We start from the raw sequence: 12,948 nt of genomic DNA on the forward strand, positions 1-12,948 counted from the left end.
ATAACAACAACATAAGTTTATTGCCCTTTCGTTGAACGACACACTCTAAAAACGTACGATGCCTTCGGCGCATGTTATGTACGGCGCGTCAGACGCCAAAAACGAAAGTTCACGTGTGTTCTGAGTTGACACAATGAGTAAGAAGCAACAGAGCGCACATCCGAGAGCTTCGCATGCATAAACCATGCATTAGTGATCAGCAATGAAGCGAACGTGTACGTACACATGAAAAGTGACAGCCGGCACTTTCCGCAGTGCACGCGATTTGCACCGGGTGTACGCAACCATACGCAACAGCTGGGCATTGCGTAGCTTTCCTAAAGAACACACACAAGGAGCAGCACGCGTGAATCGACTGCGCCACAGAACACTTATACTGACTGCGGCGCCGCTTGCACGGCGAAAAAAAAAAAGGGCTCGAAACGCGCATGCGCTCACAAACGACCCGGCGCGAAATATTTCGAGGCTCCTTCGCTAGGAGGCGATGCGGGTGTTTGCGATGTGGAGGCTTCACGAATGTGACGTCAGGGCCTCTCCTTATTTTTCCTTCCTCCATGGGTGGAGGGCTTCGGATAATTTCGAACACGTGGGGTTCTTCAGCACTGACATTGGACAGTACATAACTTGCAAGTGACGTCAGTTCCTGTCTTCCGTCCGCCATCACCGAGCACATACGTCTCAGTGCAGAGGCGTAGCCAGAAATTTTTTTCGGGGGGGTTCAACCATACTTTATGTATGTTCGTGCGTGCGTTTGTATGTGTGCGTGTATATATACGCAAGCAAAACTGAAAAATTTCGGGGGGGGTTTGAACCCCCCCAACCCCCCCCCCCCTTGGCTACGCCCCTGTCTCAGTGACCGCGCTGTTATAGCGCTGTGTTTACGTTCGTGCGCGGATCGTTCGGCGTAGTGCGCGTGTTTTGATCGTTTGCCTTGCGCTTACGACGAACGGGAATCGTTCAGGACATTATGCAGCCTGCAGTGTCGTCAGTGATGTCGCATGTAATGGTTGAAACGACTTCGCACGAATCACCTACAGCGGCACTCAAACTGTACAGATTTCGTCGCTGATTGCTGCATAAAACCATGGCCCAATAACATGTTTGGCGCCCAGTCGGTGTTCGTTTCACCGAAGAGCTAAGAGGGCCTCCCTAAACCCAAGGCGCGATCGCTGTGTTCAATTCGGTGCTTCACGTTTCGACAAAAATTGACCTGGCGCATAACTCCGTAGTGGTACATTCGGGGAAAAGATGAGGGGATTCGGAAGCATAACTTGCCTGTTATGAAGTGACACCCGCACACACAAACGTTGTGCACCTTCTGAGGTCCTTCCTGTTTACGCGCGCATAATCAATGTGCTCCGTCTCTCGGACAGCTCTTTCGTGCGGTCGCACGGGTTTGTGATCACGTTTGGCAAACAGTACGTCCCCGCGTCTGTTTTTTTTTTATTATTATTGATTTACACTTCTCGAGCAGCAGCCAAATATCGCGCAAATCGCCGCTGCGACGTGCAGCGTTGACGGGAAATGCGAGAGCCGCACAGCTTGAGTCGGTGTCGTCTGCTGCCATGTGCTCGGTAATGGCGGCGCATGCCACGGAATCGTATCCCAGAGTTCCGCGGTGTGACGTAGTTGCAAGTTATGTGTACACGGGATACAACTTAAAGGGGCCCTGAAACACTTTTTGAGCAGGGTCAAAAAGCGCTGCCAATCGGTCGACGAGGCTCCCGAGAACACGCGAGCCAAATATTATAGCGAAGCGAGCGGCCTGGAAGTTGCAATAAATTCTCAAAGTAAGTTGAAAATCGCTCCCTCTTCTCTCGACAAATGATGTATTAGTCCGCAATATATGACGCGATTGTAGGCAGTTCCACCATTGGCTCAGTGGCGCACCGACGGGGGGGGGTTTTGGGGGTTGTAACCCCCCCCCCCCTGAGACCGACCAACCCCCCCCCCCCCCACCGTATCTGCCCCGCTGTCCTTCTCACCGGGAGTCCAAAGTTCATATCCAGAGGGGTCCTGAGGTCGACTTTTCCTGACTGGCTCTAGAAATGTGTTGTATGCACTCATCTACTCCTAAATTGAAAAAAAAAAAACGCAAACCGCATGCTCTATGGCTCTGCGTTCCTAAATTTCCAGGGAAGCAGCTTTCTAATAATAATATCTGGGGTTTAACGTCCCAAAACCACGATATAATTATGAGGGACGCCGTAGTGGAGGGCTCCTGAAATTTTGAACCCCTGGGGTTCTTTAACGTGCACCTAAATCTAAGTACATGGGCCTCAGTCATATTTTCGCCTCCATCGAAAATGCAGCCGCCGCGGCCGGGATTCGATCCCGCGACCTTCGGGTCAGCAGTCGAGCGCCATAACTTATCACTAGACCACCGTGGCGGGGCGCAGCTTTCCAAGAAAAAATATGCTTTCACGGGTTGTCAGTCTGGCCCCTTTTTTATTTTCTTGCCCTTTTGATTACTACAATATAGAGTCACTGTATATGCTACCTTTAGGTAGCAGAGTAGCGCATAGGTCCGGCTAGCAACCACAGCTATGCGGTGAAGTCGCACTCCATTTTTGCAGGCGACATGCCTACCGCGTCGCCGATAAACATGTCTGGCGTGTCGAAGGCCGGCGATAAACATTGGCTGTCGATAACTAGTGTTAATTGAGTGAGCTGCAGCGGCGGCGTCGAGAAATACAAAAATTGGCCCGAGCGTCAGCTTCTCCGCAATGCATGGTTGCTAGCGGCGTTGGAAAACAGATGCGCAACTCTGCTACCTAAAGGTAGCATATACAGTGACTCTACTACAATAGAGCATGCCACGGCAAATATAAGAATGGAACACATCGAGGGACGAGCTCTCATTTCACTCCAGCCGCAACCAAAAATATTTCTCAGATACGTCTAAACGACTGTTTTTCGATCGTCAAGAGATCCTACGTCATAATTTTTCTCTCTCATATAAATTTCATTGAACGAGAATTCAATTCGCCCTTGAAACATAAGACTCTCGGCCGTGTTTGGATTTTCCCGTAGCCTGAAAATAAAACACTGCAAAAACACCTACACAAGTCGATATCTTCGGTTTTCTTCAGACCCCCCAAAAATGCGGAATATATTAGTCTTAGACATTAATGCGAAGAGCCGGAACATACTGCAGCGCACAACGTGAAAAAACAAAAGAAAAACAGATGATATATTCAAGAAACTCACCAAGAACAGCTACGGAAAGTCTTTTATTCAGAAGGCAGTTCACTTTCAAAAACACGACGCAAGCTGATAAATCCAGCAAACCCCCCCCCCCCCTTTCCAATCAACACCACCACAGAAATGCATCAGTCTCTACTATCCGAGTAGTGATCGAAACCATCGCTCGCATCGACCGGCCGCCGAAGGAGAAAATTCAAGACACCAGCTGAACCGAGAACCTGAAAGAACGTCGTTTTGCGATCTCTTGCAAAATTGGGGAACGACGTCGCCAATTTTGCAAGAGATCGCAACCCCATAGCCGAAGATTCCGAGGACGCGGACAGCCGAATCAATTTTCCTTAAACTACAGTTTTCGCAGTTGAAACCAACTACCGGAAATGAATCTTGACATATGTTAACGACCCAAACAACGTGAACCGCGCTCAATACAACCTACCCCTTGTGTACAGCACACAAAAAAAAAGAAAGAAAAAGAGAGAGAGAAAGAGGCATCTGCGTACCCACTTCGACGCGTCCGTCTAAAAAGCTCCCCACCCCCTTCACTGTTCAACTCATGCCTTCCGGTCAAGCCCTTGCACTGCTCTGTTCTTTTGCCGACAAGCACCGCCGCCGCCTGAAGCACCCTTCCATACCTGCCGAAAAAGAAGCACTCTTCACGTGTGTCCTTTCCTCAAACTCCGAATAGGGAACCGCATGGTTTCTGAAACGCGGGACAATGCTCACTCAAATTTTAAAGATAAGAAGGCGTCGGCGGCATCTGATCCATCCGCCAAGCTTCGACGCACGTGTTTTCTATTTTTTTCGGGGCTGCTGGTGAATGGCACCGTCTGTCGCTTAATGGCTGCAACGGAGTGGTCGCGCACTTTTTTCTGAACCTCGTTGACAGCGGACGAACGAGACGTGTTAGTGCGGCGAGAAGAAAGGCCACCTCGCAAGCGGCTCGTTCATCAAAGCGGCCGCGAACCCACGGAGGCTGCGTAGCACGAGCACACGACGAGTTTTAAGCACATTGAGTGGTTCCTGCATTACTGAGCAACCCTTGGAGCAACTAGTGTGTGCGTCGCCAGCCATTGTCGCAGCATCGCACGCACACAGTGACTCTAAGCATGCCATGTGGAGTCCGGCCGTTGCAAAGATGGGAGGAGCAAGAAGCCGTGGCAGAAGGAGTAAATGTTTTTAACGACGTCTGCTAAGAAAAAAAGAACCTTGGGAAAGTGCGGAAGGTCTGTTGGGGCGGCACGTTTCCTTTTCTTTTTCTCAGTAAACGTCTCTCGCCCATTCTTTTTACCACTTCTTTTTTTGCATGTACATCGGGCGGAAACTAAAACGTTTGATGTGCACACATGCGTGCACGTTCAGTTTGCTTGCGTTGGCAATGACCTACCTCGCCGAAGCCCTCTGTCAAAGCGCCAGTCGAACGAGGCTATGGTCGAACACATCCTCACCTACTACCCAAAAAGGATTTCGTGTTCATATTCAAGAGACGTAGCAACAACACCGGAATGCCCGATTACGTCCATAGAGGAACCGGTAACTCAGCAGATATCGTCGTCTCATACGTCCGTTGACCAGGCAATTTTTACTAATGATGGTTCAGCCGCCGAACCTATATGCGCGGAGTGACCTGGGAATCTACGCTGGAAAGTCAGTAAGTGTGGTTATAATGCAGTTTATCCGTGAGCTGAGAATTGTACTGTACGTGTGCTGCATTGAACTGTACATGCTATTTATAATCAATACTATGTAGTTTATAAGTAATATTTATAGTGCGCTTTGAAATTTATAGTTTGGCGAGACTCCAAGGAAGCGTAGGAAATTATCAGCTGCAGCGTTTTTTAAGAGTTGAAGTTGCCATGCATGCGGGCTTGTTCGTATGGCATTTTCTTATTACACTGGTAGTGCAAATACACGGGACACAAGAAACGCACACGAAAACACACACACGGCGCTGGGTGTCTTCATGTGCCTTTCTTGCGTCCCGTTTGTATGCGCTACCTGCCATAGTAATAAAGATTTAACATCATTGCGCGACCGCCAGCCAGCCGACATGTCGGTTCAATTTGTGGTTTATTTTCTACGTGCACAGCTGCTCCACTGAACGGTTTTTTGGCCTTGTCAAGTTATTTCAAGACCTTTCTGTAAAACGCTGAATAATCATCATCATAATTCATATTATTATTATTATTATTATTATTATTATTATTATTATTATTATTATTATTTGGTATTTTATTTGTTGTCGCATTACTCCAGCTGAAGCAAGGAAATGGCATATTATGCAATGTGCTTGCCCCCCCCCCGCACTCCTGTAATCTTGTCAGAAGTTCAACCCCCCCCTGAGAGAAATCCTGGGTGCGCTAATGCATTGGCTGATGTTATATATCACGATAACACCCTCATTATTACCTTCGTTGTTAATTTTGAGTTCAATAAGTAGATAATATGTATGTTTATATTGTGTTATGCCGTTAAAACTTCGAACAAACATTAATATTAGCACTTCCGGTCTCACCGACAGCTCGTCTGCTCGTAGTTGCGTGGTTGCCATAGGCGTGCGCACAGGGGGGGCAGGGGGGGCGGTCGCCCCCCCCTAATCACCTAAGAGGGGGGGGCGCAGAATCTGCCCCGTACATTGACCCTTCTAGTCACCTAAGAGGGGGGGGGGGCGCAAAATCTGCCCCATGCATACATTGACTTTGAAGGGGGGGGGCGCTGCGCCGACTCTTTGCCCCCCCCCCCCCCCAATGGGGAACCCTGCGCACGCCTATGGTGGTTGCGTTTTCTACATGCGCAGTGCCGAAATCGTGAATATTTCTGTGCTTTTGACCATCGCCGGTTGCCGTTGAGAGTGGCAGCCGTTCGAGTGTTGCCTCGTCAGCTGGAAACTGCATCGTCGGCACGTTCTCACGACCGACCGAGGCAGCGGTGCAGCATTTCTCCGATAACAATGCTGGCGCCGGCTAGTTTAGGATACCTGTGTTCGCTGTATGGCGAGAGTCCCGTTCGCTGTCTGTTCAGTATGTCATCGAGCCGTACCTCGGCGTATCCTCCCCGTAGCCTCACGTTCCCGAGAAACCGCGACACAGCAACCAAGCAGACTCGCATTTTCACGGTAGCTGCAGACAGCCGGGGGATGGGTCCGCGCCGGCCCGATGCCCCACGATCCTTTCTTCTAGTGTTTAGTTCTTTGTTGTCAGCCCGCACTCGCTGTGCGCCCGCATTCGAAGAGCAAACAGCATCGAAGTACCGCCACTGGGAGAAGGGTGCACGCAGCTTTGCCGTGTTGAATACGATTCAAGCGCGAGCAGTGCGACGAGGCGGTGTATCGGAGTGTGGGTCGAAACCCATCTCAGCTGTCATTCGTTCCAAACGCGCACGCAGGTTTGCGTCCATGGTTGACAGAGCGATGAAAACACTACGGCAGTTCGAGGTGCACACCCAACATTACCAAATCGACTCGCAGTTTTCAAGCACGCGCGATACACGGTGCGATTAAAGTCCCTAGATTTAGGTGCGATGGGCTCCGCTCGACGACGACCACGCAAGCCGACCGGAAGTGGCGCCACAGACCACGTGGTTGTGCCGAGACGCCAGAGAGAAAAAAATGAAGAAAAAAAAAATGCCGCCGGCGCTGACGTAACTCTTCGGCGCCTCCTCGCACCTCCGTCCTCCCTCCCTTCACGACCCGCGCAGCTTTCCGCGCGCTCGCGGCGTTGAGTTGAGAGAGAAAGCTGCGGAACGTGATCTCTATAATTTGGTAACACCACTTAGACTTGACGGATTCGAAAAATTTTTGCTGCATATGACTCGTGAAGAGTCATACGTCAATAATGAGACTATTCCAATATAACTAAGAAAGGTGTTTAAGAAGGCCGTAGAGACCCCGCCCAGTCGACCGAAGCGCGGCAGCCGATCGCCTCTACGACTTATGCACTTGGCAGTTCCTCGAAGGCAGGGTCACCGGCCGTCCGACTCGTGACGCCAGTCTGGAGTGCGCGCCCATTGGTGCAGGCATTGTGTGCAACCCCCTTATGCCGCGGACCTCTAAAGTTGTATAGGAGATGCCGCAGACTTCTAAAATGAGTATATAAATAATTTCGCCTCCATCGAAATGCGACTGAATCTGCAACTGCAACATGCTGGCACTTCGCCAGCGCCCTCCGTGAGAAGCGCTGTTCTGTGGAGCGGCCAGTGGCCGAAGTAGAAGAAGAGAACGACGACAAGCGAGTGCTTAATTGGATCAATATGGTTACGATTATTAATTTATATCGATTATTCTAAAACTATTTTTTTTCACTAGTCATACGAATTATCTGTCAATTTGTGCTAGACTATCCGCTTCTTGGCCAATCCCCCAAAGTGGGTGTGAACCAATCACGTAAGAGTTCAAGAACGTTCTGAACATCCTTCTGAGAGTTCACCAGTGTGGCGTGTCCACACTGGTGTCCACCTGTGTGGAGATACCAATTGCCTCTGACGTGTAAAATTTGACACATAGCAAAGGATCTCCTAGCTGGTGCTGGATGGATGAAAATGTTCACAGAAGAGTAACGGACGTTTACATAAATATAAGTGAGACGCTAATGATGACTAGTATAAAATTACGCACGGCTTCTAACTTCCACCTGCTAGCGCTCCATTGCAAGCAGAATGAAAAAAGTCGAGCTTGGGGCGTCCAAAGTGTAATTAGCGCCACAGGCATAGATACACCAGCACACAACTTCTACATCGGTTCGGCAGCGTCCGAAAGGGCGTTCCAAAGCGCCACAGACGCGCGTGCCCGGATTCGAGATTATGTTGTCACCCGCGAGCCGACGCCATCATAAAATATTATTGCGCGCTAGCGTCTGCACGCAGACAGCCTACGCCTGAGAGACAGAGACGACGAAGACGACCAGAAAGAGACGCCGCACAGACGCGACGCAGAGCGGACGCGGCCCGCTGTGCCCGGCTTTACCAGGGGGGCTTCATCGAGGTCTTACATCTCAGTAGAGTTTGCCAAGTTGCTGCCAGCGCCCACAGTCATGCTGCGACTTGCGCTCTTGGCATGCTTGTGCCTCCAACAATTGCCTACGTCCCACGCCGACGAGGTAGTGCTGGTGTCTCAAGCTCCGTCCGCAGCTGCGGCGGACAAGAACTTCAACGGCACGCTCAGCGCCGAAGTGCTGGCCGCAGCAGCACTCGCAGGAGTCAACATTACAATCATCAACGGAACAGCCTATGAAGAGTACGAGGTGCCCGACCCCGTGCCGCCAAGCGGAAGCGGCAAGGACGACTCGTTGGCAGCGATGCTGGCCCAACAGCCCGCCTTGTCGGGTGACAAACAGGCCGCCCCACAACCTTCGACCATTGCCGCGGTTGTCGCAACTGAAACGGCAAAGGAGCGACCAGAAAAAACACCAGTGACCGCGAAAGAAGCGCCAACCGCCGTGGCACCAGTCAACGAAGCTTCTGTCGTGCCCCTGGTGAAATCAGACGTCGTTACCACTACGACCACGGCGGCTACGACGTCAACGACAACTCTATCTACGACACCAAAAGCGGAAGTCACAACCCCGAGTGTTGAGACCACGCCTTCGAGTGGACCTGCGACAGTGAGGGTCGAATTGGGCCGCCTTTCGGTCTACCCGGTGCCGGCAGTCGTCGAGAACTCCGGTGGCGTGGAACTGTTCTGCAGCGCGGGCTACCACGACTCGGCGAGCATCGTGTGGACCCTGAACGATGAACCGCTCGAAGACGTCGTCCAGCGCTCGGTCATCTCGGGACGCAAGGACTTCTTCCTCAAGTCGCTGCGCATCCAGGTGGACCGGCTGGAGACGCTGCCGGCGCCCGCCGGCAAGTACGTCTTCGAGTGCGTCGCCAGCGTCGACGGCAACCTGCTCAAGGAGCGCGTCGAGATCGACTCGCCGTACGGCGACTTCTGCCGAAACGACTCGGAGTGCGCGTCGCGCAACGCCGTCTGCGGCAGTTCGCTGGCGTGTCGCTGCGATGGAGGCCATCCCGTGCACCTAAACTCGTCGCATGTCACGTGCCGGGCTGCCGCGCACCTCGGCTGGCCGTGCAGTTACGACGAGCAGTGTACCTACGCCGCGAACAACTCGCACTGTGGCAGCAAGGGCGAGTGCGATTGCGTGGAGACGTTCAAGATGGAGACCTCGCCGCTAGGCAACCTCGTCTGCGTTCCTCGCAAGACGGTCAGCGGGCCGTGTAGCACGGACAACGACTGCAAGGACATAGGGGCCAAGTGCAACCCTTCGGGTACCTGCCAGTGCCCGCCAGGAACGCTCGAGAACAACGGACGCTGCGTGGGGAATCTGGTGGCCCCTCAAGGCCCGAATAACCTGACCGCCCTCCTCAACGCTACGGGCACAGCCGGAACAAACGCCGCTACTGCTACCGTAGAGACTGGCGCCATGTTCACCGCTGCAAACCTGAGCGCCGCCCCGTCGGACTCCAAGAAGCAGCACATGCCCGTGCGCATCCTGAAAGTGCGAGAATTTCCACGCGGGGCGCCCGTAAAGGAGCACCCGAACGACACGATGGACGGCCGAGCGCAGGGCCTCGATGGCGGCGTCGTGAAGGTCGACGTGCCCATGCACGAGAACGACACCACGTTAGGCAGCCAGCGGATGCTTACTGCTGACGGCTGCAAGTGCGGGCACTCGGCAGTCATCTTGCTTGTCGCCACGTTCGCTGTGTTGTTTATGCCACCGTTGTGAGGTTGCGCCGTGTCAGGAACGAGTGTTTCCTTGCCAGCGTGCTTTGAGTGTCTTTGCGTAGAATAAAGTTCTTGTGTTGCATATAGAGTACGTGGATTGGCATGAATGCGTTCCAGCAGTGATGGCACTTGCATGGAATGAGGTCGTTATTGATACAAATCGCGCGGCTGGTAACTGACCAAATGCTTGGCAAACACGGCGCTCATCCGTGCAAGGCACACAGCTTACAATACAAGTCGCACTGTCAACATCAGCTACGAAATTAGATATTAGCATATTACAGACACGCCCTTAGTGCTACCAGTGAAGGATTCTGGTGCTACGAATATCGATACCAAAGAATGATACGCCAGCTCCGTACCTAGTTTCGGTTTCGCCATTTCGTGCCTTGGCTTACGTTAAATTTGGCTTGGCTCCGGATAAGTATGGCGCCGTCCTGAGCATTTGTCGTTCGTGCGCGGACATGCTAAAGCGTCTGTGTTTGTGCTTGTAATTTCATGATTGGGAAACTAAATGCAGCGATCATAACTTAACTAACTCGCTTCCGTCGCTGCACTGGTCACGAATCTATTCTCCAACAGGCCTGGAACTGCTTGACAATGTCTTTGCTCGAGTTCGAAACACAAATGTTCTTGGATCTTCACAACGAAGATGGTCTAGTCATAGTAGCCAAGTAAGCTGTCACTTTTTGTCATGTTCCTTGAGCCAGCCTTGCGCTTCCGTTGCGTTCGTTTACCGACTCGATGATATTTATGCAGAGGCCTTGGCATAGAGCGATTGCTGTTGAGCTTGATGAAAGTTCACAATGACCCCGGCAGTCTCGTTTTAGTACTGGGAACGACAGCTGAAGAAGAGGTGAGCGTACTCTTTTATTATTTTACAAAAGCTATACTACCAGTGAACGTAGCCGTAACATTTGGTAACGTTGCCATCGCTTCAGGTCCACACACGACCGCTATGAGCAGGCATCAACAAGCTAAATTACTTCTAAGCATAGGTCGGCAAAAATAAAAAAAAATAATAAAAATAAAAATATGGATCTCACTCAGACTCACTCAAAAAATATACTTTGCGCCTAAGGCTCTCTCGGAATCACCGAAATTTTCTTCCTCCGGACTCGGACTCAAACTCACAAAAGTATTACTCACCAGGACTCACTCAGACTCACGGCCTTATCCGAGTCTGCGTGAGTCGATCCATGAGTGAGTTTGCCGACCTATGCTGCTAAGACGTAGTAAGATGATATGGTTCCTTCTGTCATTTTTCAGGAATTCTTCATTAGCCAGCTTCAAGCAGACAATGTAAACCCGCTCCCAAAATCTATAACCGCTGACTGTGGCACAAAGGAGAGGCAAGTACAAACATTTTGCCTTCACATTAATCCGCTTGCGCTGCCAGTAAACCAGCCTTGAATCCAAATATATCCGATCTACTTTTGAAAACGTGAACTGTAGCATGTTTTGTTTACAGGACTGACGTGTATTTAGCCGGAGGTGTCCTCTTTGTGACGTCACGGATTCTTGTTGTTGACATGCTTATGGAGAGAGTCCCCATCGATCTCATAACGGGCATCATAGTGTATCGAGCTCACAAGTGAGTATCTTACGACCATTTTTGCTCGTATTATGGTCACATAATGATTGAACAGGAAGAGCCTGTATAAATAAAACTGTTTCAGAACACTGGAGTCTTGTCAGGAAGCCTTCATTTTGAGACTGTATCGGCAGAAGAACAAGGTATGAACTACACTCCTCGAAAAAGAAGAAAAGGCACGCATTGTGTGTGTTTATTGTGGGCATGCACATTATAAGCATACGTCCTTAGTGCCTTAGTGCCTTTTACTCTGGTGTCAAACGTTGCATAATACTTTATAGTTTCCCAATGTACCGACGAGTGTAAAGAATTGTGGAAACTGTGCCTTAGTGCCTTTTATTCTGGTGTCAAACGTTGCGTAATACTTTATAGTTTCCCAATGTACCGACGAGTGTAAAGAATTGTGGAAATATGTAAGTGACAACCATATAATTCCTACTCAGAATAAAACAAAAGTCTGGGCTTAATTGTCTGTTGACATTGTATATGTATCAATATCTGAAAAAAATAAATAAGTAAAAAAAGGCTCTGCTTCATGCTTTCACACAGGAAAAATTTTGCGTCCATCTTTGTGCAGCGGAAGTAATATAAAGGGAATAAAACTGCGATGTGACTGGTTTCTTAGTTTTGCATTTTTTAGAAATTGTCTCAGTTATTTTTTGTGAGGTACGTAGACAGCTTGACATTCACAAGGGCTGTTAAAACTTAACCCACATAATTTTTTTGGTTTTCTTACAGCTTCATTCATTGGTGTTAAACCACATTTTAATTTATAGAGTTTTCCGTAGCAGCCTTCAACTGGGGCTTTTTCCTAACTAAAGGAAGGCCACTGCGAATGACACTCGCTAACTAATTAAGTTGTTGGCGTGTGGTGGTTGATTTGAAGTTGCATGTGAAATGTTTCCTGAATTTTAACTATTTATAAATTTTATTGATTTGCAGACGGGATTTGTGAAGGGCCTTTCCGACAGTGCCGTGGCCTTCACCCACGGTTTCTCGCAAGTTCAACGCATGATGAGGAATCTCTTTGTGAAAAAGCTGTTTCTCTGGCCAAGGTTCCAAGCTGACGTTATTGCATCCCTAGAGAAGAGAAAGGTACCTTTATGACAACTTTTTAGCGTTCTTACTGCTGGAAAAGAAAAAAAAAACAACAAAAAATTGTGGTCTTTTGTAAATGTATGCTAGTATAACTATCGTAACGCAACAGAGCATAAGAAAATTAATGCACACAGTGAGCCTGTGAAAGAACAAAAGTGGTAGGCAAGGGCTTAAGGGGATTAAGAGAAGTGGTAGGATTAACGTAATTTTTAATTTTTAATTGTAGTGTAGTAATTAGGACATGAAATGGAAAGGGATAAAAGTGAATGAAGAAAGTTTTTCATTTGGTAGGGACCAAAGCTACAGCATTCAGATGTGTTATCTGAAAGTT

At 49.7% G+C, this 12,948-nt stretch overlaps 2 protein-coding genes across 2 annotated transcripts in view; both read left to right on the plus strand.

Annotated features, from left to right (window-relative positions):
• The first annotated feature begins 8,054 nt into the window (after positions 1-8,054).
• LOC125759816 (uncharacterized) lies at positions 8,055-10,093 on the plus strand. Its single transcript, XM_049419119.1, has one exon. The coding sequence runs from the start codon at positions 8,232-8,234 to the stop codon at positions 9,924-9,926; it is 1,695 nt and encodes a 564-aa protein (XP_049275076.1). The 5' UTR covers positions 8,055-8,231; the 3' UTR covers positions 9,927-10,093.
• A 261-nt stretch (positions 10,094-10,354) lies between these two features.
• LOC119404918 (DNA repair endonuclease XPF) overlaps positions 10,355-12,948 on the plus strand; it is a 29,100-nt gene continuing 26,506 nt past the window's right edge. The window contains exons 1-6 of the mRNA XM_037671611.2: positions 10,355-10,599; positions 10,685-10,781; positions 11,195-11,277; positions 11,397-11,519; positions 11,605-11,662; positions 12,462-12,614. Of these exons, the coding sequence (XP_037527539.1) occupies positions 10,526-10,599; positions 10,685-10,781; positions 11,195-11,277; positions 11,397-11,519; positions 11,605-11,662; positions 12,462-12,614 (588 nt within the window). The 5' untranslated portion in view covers positions 10,355-10,525. The remainder of the gene's footprint in view (positions 10,600-10,684; positions 10,782-11,194; positions 11,278-11,396; positions 11,520-11,604; positions 11,663-12,461; positions 12,615-12,948) is intronic.

Source organism: Rhipicephalus sanguineus, chromosome 9 (genome assembly GCF_013339695.2).
Source record: "Rhipicephalus sanguineus isolate Rsan-2018 chromosome 9, BIME_Rsan_1.4, whole genome shotgun sequence".
Classification (NCBI taxonomy): domain Eukaryota; kingdom Metazoa; phylum Arthropoda; class Arachnida; order Ixodida; family Ixodidae; genus Rhipicephalus; species Rhipicephalus sanguineus.

Excerpts from the sequence above, each read along its gene's own strand:
- LOC125759816 (XM_049419119.1), top strand. The coding sequence starts at position 8,232 with ATGCTGCGACTTGCGCTCTTGGCATGCTTGTGCCTCCAACAATTGCCT.